The 13778-nt window shown below is 47.9% G+C and overlaps 4 protein-coding genes across 4 annotated transcripts; 1 reads left to right on the top strand and 3 right to left on the bottom strand.

The window, feature by feature from the left end:
• Positions 1 to 433: 433 nt before the first annotated feature.
• Positions 434 to 3865, bottom strand: N7469_006269 (TMCO4 family protein; the record flags this gene model as incomplete). Its single annotated transcript, XM_056645187.1, has 3 exons — positions 434 to 1726; positions 1786 to 3572; positions 3616 to 3865. The coding sequence occupies 3 exons, from the start codon at positions 3863 to 3865 to the stop codon at positions 434 to 436; spliced, it is 3330 nt and encodes a 1109-aa protein (XP_056500425.1).
• A 2893-nt stretch (positions 3866 to 6758) lies between these two features.
• Positions 6759 to 6941, bottom strand: N7469_006270 (uncharacterized protein; the record flags this gene model as incomplete). Its single annotated transcript, XM_056645188.1, has 1 exon — positions 6759 to 6941. One exon carries the CDS (start codon positions 6939 to 6941, stop codon positions 6759 to 6761), a length of 183 nt encoding a protein of 60 aa, XP_056500426.1.
• Positions 6942 to 7247: 306 nt separating this feature from the next.
• N7469_006271 (uncharacterized protein) lies at positions 7248 to 9227 on the top strand (the record flags this gene model as incomplete). The annotated part of the gene is made up of 2 exons (XM_056645189.1): positions 7248 to 7257; positions 7327 to 9227. 2 exons carry the CDS (start codon positions 7248 to 7250, stop codon positions 9225 to 9227), a joined length of 1911 nt encoding a protein of 636 aa, XP_056500427.1.
• Positions 9228 to 10829: 1602 nt separating this feature from the next.
• N7469_006272 (uncharacterized protein) lies at positions 10830 to 13286 on the bottom strand (the record flags this gene model as incomplete). The annotated part of the gene is made up of 3 exons (XM_056645190.1): positions 10830 to 11851; positions 11918 to 12195; positions 12253 to 13286. 3 exons carry the CDS (start codon positions 13284 to 13286, stop codon positions 10830 to 10832), a joined length of 2334 nt encoding a protein of 777 aa, XP_056500428.1.
• Between the last annotated feature and the right edge of the window lie 492 nt (positions 13287 to 13778).

Raw genomic sequence — 13778 nt, forward strand, 5'->3', positions numbered from 1 at the left:
CGTCTCATTCCAGAGTCAAAGAAAAGAAAGCTGCAATAGAGGAAAAGAAAATCTTGCAGGGCAAGAAGAGTTCAGCAAGAAGAGTTCAGCAAAAAGAGTCCAACATGGAATCGAAGAGGATAAACGCGTGACGCGACAAGGCGGTGCCCCACAGCGGAGACTATTCCATTTTGTACGATCTGCGGAGTATACAAGGTGAACATTTGATGAAAATGATACTGGGTATATCATTAAGTATATTACTGGCTGATGAATGAACGATTTGAATATGAAAGAACTTGGATAGATGATTGAGCTAATTAAGCTGTCCTTCTGTACATGGAAGCTCCACATTTATACTCATCTTTGCGCCTGGGTAAGCAATATGCACCTCTAGAAACCAAAAGAACCCTGAAAGCATAGGATAGACAGAAAATAAGACCAAAGCTCCTCATTATTCAAAAGTCATTGAGATTTCTCCATCTCCATGTCGAAGTTCGTCGTCATCAGCCCAGGCATTGGGCTCGAGGGCCATAGCCCCCATTGCTGTTGCACCGATTGCAGGCATAGTGGAAGAGGTTCGGAGTTCTGGTCGGGAGGGTGGATCGTGCTGGTACTGTGGAGGGGGTTCATGGAAAGATGTATCGAATGTCATTTCGACTTCTTCTTCTTTCTGGGTGACTGAGTGATCATGGGTAGACGGGGGTTCAGGAACTGTATTGAGTTTGGGCTCTGACATTGTTCGTGAAACGGAGGCAGACTCATAAGGTTGAGTTTCTTTTTCTTTTTCCTTCTCTTGAGGAGTCGTAGGCTGCGCAGAAGTAGACTCAGAAGAAGGGTTTAAGTCAAGCTTCATAGGGGGCAAGGTTGACTCCAGTTGTTTCACTTCGATGGCTTCGGAAGCCAACTCGTTTCGGATAGCCTCGATATCGAAAAGCACCTGGCCAGGCGCACTCTTATCAATCGAATCATGGGGTGAATTCTTCTGGTTGACATCATAGGTCTCCCAAGATTTCTTCTCGGCCATTTTGCCGCGTTTGAAGAGACCGAACCGCTTTTTCTCCGGCTTAAGCTCCGCCTCTCGTCGAGCTTCGTCGATCTCACGGATGAGCTCCCGTTGGCGTTCAGCGTGGTTGTCTGGATCTGGATCCTCGATTTCAGCGAATTCATCCTCCAGCACTTCCCAGCCAACCTCTCTCAGAATTCGAGGCATCGCAGCACGATAGTCCATATGTCCATTGACAAGTTCGGTCAGGTTAAAGTTCTCGAGTCCTGGGATTCCCTCTACGGCTGCAAGGCCAGAGACACGCATGATACCGCCGCTGGTTGCTCGGAAAAGATAACCAAGAATCCAGTCATTCGTGGCATATCCATTCACAAAACGACCGGAGACTACGCTCCGCGCCTTGAGATATTCATCTTTGTTTGCAACAATCGGGGATCCGAAGAGATAGACGTTTTGAATAAGTCCATGGGCGCCCTTATCAGCCAATTCGGTAAGGCAAGAGAAAATCACGCGAGCACCCAGAGAGAACCCAAGCAATGTAATGGGTCGTTTACCTAGGTTCCGATCTTGCAAGGAATCGGCCATGATCAGCCCGGCTGAGTGAGCTCGAGCCAATGAGACGGTCCACGGGTTGTCGATTAAATAAGCTAGTTTTGTCAGGACCAAAGGCAGTTGCAAAGACGCCATCAGGGCCATCAAAACAGTACTACCAAGAACCTGCTGGAGGCCTGAGGCCAATGCCTGAAAACGGGTCAGCGATGAGAGCCCGGGGCTGAAGAGGAGTTGGGAAAGCATCTTACCTCTGTCGCGAGAATATTGATCGTGTCACCCATACTTCGAAGCATCTCAGGCTCCCACAAAACCGAGTAAATATCCCCCATTATGGGATCGACTGTACTATATGGCAATCGAACATCGTCAACCTTGCCAGTCATCCAACCCGAGACCGTCACGATCAGGTTGACCTTCTTATTGTTGTGTAATGGTCGATATTCAAAGGTCTGGACTGCGCCAGTACGGCGATGCGAAGCCTTCAATGCAATCGCACTCCCACTGAGAGTGGCGCCCGATGCAATCAAAGCAGTGCCGCCAATTCCACCCAGGAATGTGCTTGTGCCACCAATGCCGACAGTCGTCAATCCCGCCGCGAGGCCAGCTCCAATCACAGGCGCCAGTAAACCGGCGGACAGACCAATAACCAAACCACCACCAACGGTTGCCAAGCCCATAACCATATACTTGGTCTTCCGGGACTTTTGACGACGCTTTTCCATGTGCTCTGACTCGTCCCAATTCTCCTTGTCTGCTTCCTCTTGCATTTCCAAAGCATCTGTGACGCGTTTCTCGAATCGAGCTATTTGTAGCCATGTCACATCCATGGCCGCTCCAACTCGCTCCAACAAGGTCCGCGATCGCGCGTCGTATGTCGAATCGGCAATCAAAACCAAGAACAAATCACATAGCACAGTCCACCGAAGGTCAATATCGATTCGGTCAGAGGTAGGCATTTGAGATGGGGTCTTGACCTCTGTAGGCTCGTCGTCTTCATGGGGCTCGTATGGCGGCGGAGAGCCCAAGTCGGATGACACATCGGTCTCAACCGAGATGCGCGATCGAGGGTCTCCAGAGGAGATAGGAGATGAAATTGAAGAAGTAGAATTTTTGGGGGCACTTTCGGCCATAGGATTCTTCACACGCGCATTCTGCATGAGAGGTCGAATGAGATCACCGGGCTGTACCCCATGCTCTGCAAGCTGCTCAATCATTATTTGCTCTGCCGAGTTGATATCCATGTGCATATATAGCCGGCCCATCATAGCTTGACCCCATTTCCTCATGGCATCAGAGGCTTTCTGGCGCGTTTTGCGAGTGGACTTAGTGACTGGTAGATTCAACAATTCGAGATTCATCTCATGAATTGCTAGACGGACCACACCAACATATGCGATTTTTTGGGTCTCATTCAGAAGATCTTTTGTAGCCTGTAGCTGGCTAACAGAATCCCGGAGCTCCTCTCCGACAAGCCCAGCAGAGTTATTTGCTGAGTCCTTGAAGAGATAACTTGTATCTTCATCCATACTTGTGGCAGATTGAGCATCTTCGTCAAGCTGAACGCGAGTGTACCCTTTTCCAGCACCACCAATTCCTTGATATACGGCATCCTCGTCCTCTTCATGAGCACCACGCGCAATTAGCCTCCCATAATCGTCATAGTAGTCGAATTCTCCGAGAGCTGGCATGGCTTTCCAATCCGCCGGCTCCTCTTCTTCCTCTTCACTTTCATTGTGCGCTTGGTGGGGCTGAGCAAGCCGCATGTGTGACCATTCTGAAATCTCAGCATTACGAGTCTTCGTTGTCGATGAGCGAGGAGATGTGACTGTGCCAGAAGGTGCGGGGTCGGCATTTTGTGTGGCTGCATTCCCGGGCGTCGGGAGCCCAAGGCCCTTGTCTGCCTCTGGAGCTTGCTTTTCAAGCTCTATATTTCCCGTGGTGGCCTCGTCACTTCCCTTTATACCCTCTGTTTGCCTGGCTTCCTCCTTTGGCGGCGATTCAGTGGTTGAGACTGCTACTGGGTTTCGATCTGAATCTGCCGGGGAGTCGTTGTCGCCCTGGGGGGGAATTGGCGGTACTTGTCTCGGGCTTTCTGCAAGGTTGAATCGGTAGACCGAAGTCATCAAACTCCAGCGGCGCTTCCGTCACGTTTTTTGACTCTGCATCAGTCGACTCGGAGGTTTCTTGAGGTCGTGAGTTCTCCTTTCCCTTTGCGATGTCATTTTCTGAGGCGGCGGTCGAGTGCTGAGGGGTATCGGGCGAAGGCTTCGCGGGTGAGGCAGCATTCTGCTCGGGGGTCCCGTCAGGGGTGACGCCCGCTTGGGTCATGATTTCACATGGACAGTAGACCCTGGCGAGGTCGTGAGATCTGGATGCCGATTCGGGTTGGCGGTGCGTCCTCACTTCGACGCACGTTCCTCACGATAGATTGAGGCAACGCACCCATTCCAATCCACAGGATATAAGATAAAGAGGCCTTGAGATGGCTCGTCGAACCGTGGTGGACCCGATCGTGGCCCTTGAACTGGAGAGTTCTCGGCAGATGATGATCTGCCACGCGGGAAAAGGAGGTCGAAGCGGAGGCGAATGGCGGGGCCAGGCAGGTTGACAGTGGGCAGCGAAAAATTGAGAGTATACAGCGAAAGAAAAACACTTAGAGGGGACGATATTATCAGACGAAAATCCAAAATCCAAAATGTTGACAAGAGAATAATTGAAATGGAAGGGTTTCCTTTCACACAAAGTAAACTTCCGATGATGGCAAAAGTCCGAAAGCGGAAGAACAGTCCAAAAACAGAAACAAACCAACTATAAAAAATGATACAAACAGAAATCAGTCGATGCTGGTATAAAATAGTTTAGTTCATGTTTAATCAGTTTAGATATTCTGTAGTATCTCTTTGAAAAGAATTGCAGTCCATGATGGAGTGATGCACACTCCAGGGCAGTCCCTTGTTGCCTTCTGCTGATCTCAGTACTATGAGATTTCCCCGCATCTTGGATCAGTCCACTACCGATTTTATACTAAATAGAATGAGGAGTACAGAAGAGCTATAAACCTTTTTTTTTAAAAAATACTGATGTTGCGGATGGCCGATTCGTCTTCCTGGATATCTCGGGTACTATTCCTCCTTTTAAAGAGAATCAGGCGGTCTGGTCGTGTGTAAAAGCTCAACTGGCTTTATGTTTCAATTTGTAACAGCCAAACATTCGATTTTGCTACCTCAACTTGCTTATTCCAGAGAATCAGGAGATATTTGATAGTGTCTGAAAGCAATAGTTGAGGGAAAAATAGGGGAAAAAAATCAAGTATCGTCCAGTGAAGATTTCATCGTAATCGGCAACATTCCTAAGCCATCCTTTGCATATCAATAGTAGTCATCATAGCTATCGTAAACATCACAGTCACCATGACAATCCCCTTGAGCCGACGACATCAAGTCTTCAAGTCCAGAGAAGTCCCAGTCACCCCCGACATACTCAACAGGGCTGCGGGCTACTAGTTATTTCGATACAATCGAAATCTAGATCTTCACTCGTAACATATCCAGTATCTTCAACCCAGGAGAAATCCCTGTCATCCCCGATGTATTCAGATGAGCTTAAGCGCTCTTCTTTATAGACTCTTGCATTGCCGTTCGAAGTGCTTCTCCCGTAGTATCGAGGCATTCCGTTGTTCAAGGCCTCGTATTCATTTTGAAAGATTCCAATATTTTCTCGAGCTGAGAAATATTATTCTTGAGTCTCCACAATTTCAGACATCGCGTTGGTAGTACTATTATCAGTAGTCAACTGTCCGATTTGAGTCCCGCCTGGTGATGGTCCTATGTTACGACGTTATTATGTATATCTCCATTCTCAAGGCACAGTTCCTCCATTCAGGACTTTGTATAATAGAAGCAGCTGTTGAGAAACATGTTTACATACCAAATTACGGTCTGCTTTTGCTGACCTCTGATCAGATAAATTGCCCTTGTTTTTGGCAAGGCCAGATTTGGATTTCGATAAAAGCTGACGCCGAGGAGGAAGACCATGCACGGATTTACGAGCCGTTTGCTTTGGTCTTTGGTCAGATGAAGGTGAGTTTTGTTCGTAGAACCAGACGATGGTTTCGAGGATGGCTTTGGACAATGAGCAAGCTTCTTGATCGATTTTCCGGCAGTCTGCTCCGTCTCTCTACTAAAGAGAGCATCTTTGCCTTTTGTAGATTTAGCCGGGTCTTTTGACGAGGGTTGACGCCGAGGAGCACGTTCCGCTGTCGATTTTCGAGCTGTTTGAATTGTCCGTCCATAAGATAGAAGGACTTCGTGTGTTTCGATTGTAGACATGATTTTCGTCGTCCAGAGTTTGATGGTTTTCGATGACATGCAATCACTCTCAACTGCTTATTAGTATTCGTAGACTCGAGAATGATCTGCCGGACGGACTGAATTCGACAGACATGTCTGGATGTGATGGCATGATGACTGTCTGATCATCATGATGGCGTAGAAATCTCACGAGCACTCAACCTTGGAAGTATCAATTTGCTAGTATAGCTTAATTGGATCGTCAAGAGCTTGAAGCACTTCAAAATGTCTAGAATACATATTTTCTACGTAGTAGAATGTGACAATTCAGATATTACAGTACAGTCGTAGCTATTGCTTTCTACGAAAGTGGATTATACCCTACTACCTGACGAGCAATACTCCTCTAACGTACCCTTGGGTTTTCTTGTGGTACCTAGAGCCAACATGGGCTATCACGATGGATAGTCTCCGTGAATAGAACTTTCATGTCTTTGTCAAACCTACAAAACACGACTCGTCATCTTAATGCAGATTGATAGTAGTGCCACATCGAAGCCGTCCTGTCTTACTAAGTATGATAATATCGTAACTATACCCCGGGCTCGACAGTGAATGTAAGGCAAATTTTGATATCCTCGACATGAATCTCACCTTGACTTCCACTACAGGTCTAAGCGAGAGGAAAAAGAACGTGAAGATAACCCAATGTCAAGAGGTCTCCGCACCTCCATCTCCGTACCCTTTACACCGCACCCGGGTCCAAGGCGGCTTAATACGAGCTTTCGACGATTTAAATGATTGCATAAATTAAAACCCATCACGGGAATTGAGCCTCTCCCAACCAATCTCCCCAGCACGCCTTGCATGGGAAAAGATACGATGCAGAGTTTCAAGTCGTTGCGGCCCGAGGAAGTTGCACTTCATGCAGATCATAGTTCAATGTTCTGCCCGGGCGAAGCTACTCTTTGTTCGAATCGAGGCAGTGCCCGGGTAGGATCGCGAATCAGAGGTTGAGGCGCGACGGGGAATCGCAGGACTTCCATCCGCACTAGCGTGGGACTAAGTTGAAGATCGGCTGTGTTGACCTTGTTCAAGCCAATGCATGGCGTCATAAAGGTGAACTCTGCAGGGCTCAGACATGCTGACGGGCGTTGGAGTCAAGTGATGTGCAGCAAACGTGAGGCTCTGAGGCCCTCGGAAGTGGGGAAGGAAAATAAGTCATCACAAAGTATCAATGCTGTTATTTCGCCTTCAAGGAAACCAACCCGAAGGTTTTTCTTCTTTCTTTTCTTTTGTTTCGGCTTTCAATATGATGTTAACTAGTCTCCATTCCTCTCTCTTGTGCTTTGGAATCTAAATCATCTTACTCGTTTTCAGCTTATTCTTTGTATCCATCCATAACTATTCCCGCCATGATCATGGCTTCGAGTACATTCTGTCCAGCCCTTCCACACCCCCTTTCTTAATCATTTACTAATTTTCTGGCTTTCGCTCTAGACTCCGAGGCCTCAATAGTTCGAATCGCCGGGGCGGGATTTCGCCTCTCTCTTCTTTTAAATGCCGCGGCATGCCAGTTAGCGCAGTCTCGTATCGAAATACACAGCATCGCCAAAGGGATTTCCCTTTTCGCTTTGACATTAAAACACCTGGGACAGACTTTGGAAACAAAAGACTTGGATCGCTCCGTTGAGGCCACAGAAAAGGCCTGGGAGATCGCTAGCCAGGGCCAGCTGGTCTTCGTGGAGATTGAGCATATGCTAGATAAGTTACAAGGGACAGACACCGACGATGACCTGAGAAGAATCCCAGTACAAGATCGGTTGAGGTGGTGTTTCAGAAAACAACATGTCACTTATCTCCTTGCGCATTTGGAATCTCTCAAGCTCAGTCTCATCGTGCTGCAGCGGATTCTACAGTTAGGAGGGATACTCACAGGAAATAAGAATGGCTCTAGCTTGAGTTCTTCCGTGCTCGGGACTGAGGATCTTATTGCTCAGGAGAAGGCTGAGGCTCAAAATATGATCATCGTCCGGTATTGGTCCGTCAGACGTCTTGATCGGCTCTGGGATATGGTCGAACAAGAAGCATCCGAAGCCTCAAATGATCAAACAAGCCAAAAGATTCACCTCAACTATACCAATACTGCTTCGGCTTTGAAACCGCTAGTAGCAGCGACCAAGGGAAATGATCCTACAAAATTACATATAGTTACTTTGGGAGACAGTGAGGTCGGACTGAAGGATCTAGAGCGGTCACCAAAAGATATGGTTCATCTATCAGAGAAAAGTATGAACTGTCTTCTCAAAGCATGGATTCCATCGCTCGATCCATCAAAGCTACACGATCCTGATAAAGATCGAAGCAAATCAACGATTCCTCGAGCCTTCATTTCATCGGATAATGAGGATGAATCTGATGAGCTAGACTTCGATGAAGAAAACCGCGGGTACTACTTAGAGGGCAACACGGTCGATTGGCGAAAGCCTCATTCTCAGGAAGCCAGGGCCCACGCCGCGCAGCTTCGTCAGCAATACTCTGGTTACCAGGCTCGTGTGGATAGTGACTCGGAGTCCGATGAACCCCGTCGTTATGAGCCACGGTCAGGTAGTCCAGTCAATCCAGTGGGACAGCGAGTAGGAAGTTCGAGTGATGAAGCCGAACAGAGGACCGGGACAAGGCAGGTTCCGAAGGCCGTGAGCTTCAGCGACGGTCGAAAGCATTCCAGTAGAGTTTCTTCAAGGAATAATCCAGGCCAGTTCCATCAGACTGATGGACGAACATCCGGATATCCCAGCAGTTTCCCACCTCCGCCACCAGGATTTCCTCCATCTCGTCCACAGGGCCCACCACATCTTCAATCTCAACCGGCTCCAAATTATATGCCGGGTCATCCACCATCACAATCTCTATCACAGCCTTTCCAACAATCATCATATAGATATCATCCGACTCAAGAATACAATAGCGCACCTCGATCAATCCCCACTAGTCAACCCGGTCAATCAACTAGCAGTCCATCAAACGGGCTACCAATCCCCTCACCAAGAGGAACACCCCCAGGACAATATCAATTCGATCATTACTCTCGACCCCGAACCTACAGCAACAGTAACAGCAACAGCAATAACAATCATATGCTTCCACCCCGACACCATCAATCTGCATACCCGCTTTCATCGTCATCGCCGGAGTCAAGTTTCCGCCCCTCTCCACCTCGATCAAGACAACGGTCTCCCTCGCATTCGCACCGGCGATCCCCGCGTGAGGAATTCCGGCGTGAAGAGGGCCGGGACAGTCAGCGGGAGAGACGGAATTTAACTCGGAATGCGACTCGGGGGTTAGCGGGGATCGGAGCGATCGCGGGATTTATGGATGCGCTGGAAGCATTTTCGATTTAGCTATAGTTCATTATTATTTGGGATATACAGAGTAGCGTGTCCCTGTATACCTGTGAAATTGGATAATTTTAGTATGTTATGTTTAAGTTGTATATTGAGTGGTATATTTAGTTGGATGGAGATCTACATGATCATCTATTGCATACTAATTAACTACTACACTACATAAGTGTAGTGTATGTATATAGTGGCTACATTGGTATACTAAATGTTGAATTAAACCAGGAAATCAGACTTAAGATTAATGAATAATAACGACATTTATCAGATCATCAATTCTACATTATAAAAAATCTATAAACAATGGTCACTCGTATTCTGGAGGAATACGAGCGCATCCGGCCGGAACACTTTTACCCTTTTCGATCATTCGGTGTTTGTCGACTTTCTAGGCAGTCTCCTCCGTGCAATCCAACCAGATCGGATCATCTCCGTGCGACCAGGACGAACTACTGTATTGTGCATACTCCGTAGTTAGTTAGTACTTCTTACATGATCATTTGTAAGGTGGACACTTGATTTACATGTTTCCGTTCAGGTGAGATATTCGATTTGTACTGCAGGAAGTATTTATGGGCATCTCATCCTTATCATTAGATCTATCTTATTTTAACCTCATCACCACACCATTACCACAATCACTGTCACCGTCACTCTCACTCTCACTCTCACTCAATATCACAAACTATCTCCAACTAAATTACGAATTCATCACTAATCATTAAAATTAAACTAATCTACAGATCCCAGCTTTTCACATTACTCTACACAAAATCACACCAAACCAGCAATCCGACCCGCGAATAAAGAACCGGAAACTCCTACATGGAATAAACCCCCCCCACCAATTTAGCCTAAGTGAAAGGAAGACTCCACCATTTTCCCACATATCACATTATACTCCGTGCAATTCTTCCCATCGGACGACGATCATCCCGACATTGCCGTCGGATTCTTTTATCACTCCGTCCTCCCCCATATACTCGATCTGACGCCATCCAAATTGGTTCATCGTTGGCCGGTTCTGTACCTTACCTGAGTTGGGTAAATGCTTACTCCGACTGCTTTTTTGGTTCTGTACTCGTTCGTGGCTTTTGCCGAGTTACTTACTCTTTAACGGCTTTTTTTTCTGGAGCCGAGGATTTTTTTTTCTCTCTTTTTTCTTTCGGGGTCTTTTGTTCCTGGTCTTTTTTTTTATTTCTCTTTCTATTTAATTTGGTTTCTGTCGTTCGTCTCTTGCTTGGTTGCAGATCGATCTATACAGTTCTCACTGCTAGCATGACACAGCCACTACTCTCTCGGTAGTATGTGGTATCTTTTGAATCTACTATGTCCTGGACGCTCGTGAATTGCCAACTCACCTCGAATTAACCATGGATGATTTCAGGTGAAATGAAAAAAAAGGCTCACATTATATACGTTATATCGGTATCCTCCCCTTTCATGTACCATGCCTATTTTACAAATTGCTAACAAAATATATGCAGATCAAATTCCATGTCCATGGCTGACTCTACGATGAAGAGCCAGATCTCATTTATCGTTTATTCATTTCTTCAACCGAATTCACACAGTCTGAGTTCTGACATCTAGTCATATCGTTCAGAATTCCGGTAATGGTGGCATCCCGAATATACTACCATCAGGAAGCCAACCATCCAACTCCATGCCGGTTCCTGGCATGCTTCCGCCCTGCGGAGCAAGTCTCTGCGGATCGTACGCGAATGGTGGTGGCATTGTCACCTGTGGGTGTGATGGTGAAGGCTGATGATACCCACCAGCCATGGTGTGGTAGAAATGGTTGTGCCCATGCGCATGTCCATGTCCATGTCCATGACTGTGTTCATGTGCAGGGCCGTGTCCGCCCATCGGCCACATCCCAGTGTTACCCATGGCGACATATCCATCGCGAATCCCCTCCATACCAGACGGCATGTGTGCCACGCCCGATGCCACTGAGAAGGAATCTACTGTGGCCGGAGCTACATGCTCCAAGTGACCGGTCTCTTGTGAACCCGGCAGCTGTGACGAATGCATTGACTCGGTGGCTGCTGCAGGACTCTCGGATACCGACACCATTCCGGGCACCGTTCCAGTTCCGATCGTACCCTCGTCTGTCTCGGTATATCGGTTCTCTAGCCGGTCTAACCAATCCCGTCCCTTGATGGCTACAACATGATACCACCGGGTCGGAATCATATACTTTCCGCCGTCGCTTGCTTCGCCCAATTTATTGGCCATTGCATCCAGGTAGTATACCACGTTTACGGCATCGGCTGTCACGACTTGTCCCAAAGCCCCTGTTCGGACGGAAAAGTGAATTTTCAACAGGGAAGTCATTGCCATTCCGAACCGGGTGTACATAATGTTTGGCATCCTACGCATCGTGTCCGTGCTGCAGGTCAATACTGCGTCCAGCATTTCTTGCGCTGCATTCATCCATTTCACGTTGATGTCGATTCGGATTGCGCTAAGGGGAGGAAGAGTCGGCTTTGTACTGCCTTCTTCTAATGGTGGAAGGGTGAAGTATCGGCGTTTGACAGCATCGGGGTCTCGGTAACCTTCTCCTACGCCCAATTCATACATGGCGAGAACAGCAGATCGGTACTCGAGAATCATCGGCACTGAATACGAAAATGTCAGTCCATCCTTCCTTTTTTTCAAGGGTTCTCAGTCGATCTGGAACTTACCGGTCAACATGCCATTGGGAGTACTCTTCTTCCATACATCCATCCGTTTATCAAACCACCGAAGCACGGCCTGAACGCGAGATTCAGTCAGTGGCGAGGAAGCGCTCGTGTCATCCAAGCCAAAGGAAGACATGGCCTCGTCGGTTATCCGTTGAAGCTCAAACCAAATGGCAAGGTGTCGGTCTGTCCTGTGCGGTGATCTCTCAAGATGATTTACGCACTCGCTCATCCAGTCATTGAATTGGAGCAAATTTGGTCGACGAGTCTTCATAGCAACACTGATATTCCGTCAGCGAGACGGCTTCCTATTCACGACTGAAAAGTGTGATACTTACGTTGAGCTCAGATGATAGCAGCCGAGGACTGTTCTCGCTTGCTCCGCCAGGTGTTCGTCGTGCGGTTCATATTTGCTATTCCTCCGGTCGGACTTCTTCTTCGACACTCGTCGCTTGGTGGCAAGTCCGATCTCCAAAGCCATCGTCGAGGCTATATGGGTATACTGGTAGAATTGCAACTTCAAGGGCGATGCCGGCGGAAAGTAGAAGACGATCATGACCAACAGTGCCTGCACCAATTCCAGAGACTTCTCGCCCTCGATGAAAAACCGCTCAGCATAGAGACGAATCATTTCACGATTCAGCACATTTGCCAGGCCAGCGTTGATTGAGATGGAGGCCGCGGCTATCACCGAAAGAAAAAGAATGGGTTTCGACTGTCGCAATTGTGCTGCCGTCGTGGCAGAAGGCAACACGACCAGCGGGAAGAAGGATGCCAATTCATGAATGAAGAAAGCCACAAGTTGCTCTGCATCGTCGATCGAGATAATCCCACGGTCTACCACATCTTCCATCGGTGGCTTACTGGCATCAGGCGAGAACTCACCTTGCAGACCGACGAAAGAAGGAGAGGCTGTCATAAAGTCGGGCGAATAGTCGAGAAGACGCTCGGCAGTAGTGGCCGCCGCTGCAGCACTACCACTTGCAGGACCTTCAGGGATAGAACCGAGGGTGTCATGGAAATCCATCTCGTCGTCCTCGATCTCTCGCGAACCTTCACTTCCTTCGGGGGACTCCGGCTCACTCTCTTCGCGAATTCGATCTTTCAATAACGAACGCATCATTCGCATTTCTTTTTCCAGCTGAGCAACTCGGGAGTCGGTCCGTTTACGGGGCCGACGCCGTTGAGGGGCCACAAAAACACAGGCCTTTTTGCCTTTGGCACATCGCTGACACTGGTTGGGAGTGGATGGATTGGGAAGACAGCGAACCTTGAGACTTCTACACGATTCACAAGATCGATTCAACTGGGCCGGCGTTGCGGGTTGTCCTGTATTGGATAGTTCACCTGGAGTGGAGGAAGCCTCTGACATGTTCACACAGCCAGGATGAGAAGACTGTACAGCAGGGAACCGAGGACAAGGGCACCAAGAAGACAGCACACGCACAATGCCAACTCGGAGCACGGAATTTAAACTGATCGGCGGCTCCGATGATCAGAGAAAATTCTAAAAAAAAAAAAAGATGATAATTATCACAGTGATAATTATAAATGAAGGTGATGATGGTGATGATGATGGATGAACAACAATTCAGGGTGGTGTTATTCAATTGGAACTCGATTCATTGCGAACACGCGTGGAAGTCCAGCGAGCATGGGTGAAACCAGAAGCGAGGCTGCAGAAGTAGAGGCAGAGGCAGTAGCAGCAAATGAAAGAGCAGACGTACGAGTGGAACGATGAGTAGGAAATGAAGGGAGTGAAGGGCGTGAAGGAAATGAAGAAAGTGAAGAGAAAGAGAATAGAAATTGGGACATGGAATTCTCCAGGGCAGGATTTCGGGACTTCTCTTGGGTAGTTCACAGA

Source organism: Penicillium citrinum (genome assembly GCF_028827155.1).
Source record: "Penicillium citrinum strain IBT 23319 chromosome Unknown utg000005l:1.0-1900146.0:1.0-1900348.0, whole genome shotgun sequence".
In the NCBI taxonomy this organism is placed as follows: domain Eukaryota; kingdom Fungi; phylum Ascomycota; class Eurotiomycetes; order Eurotiales; family Aspergillaceae; genus Penicillium; species Penicillium citrinum.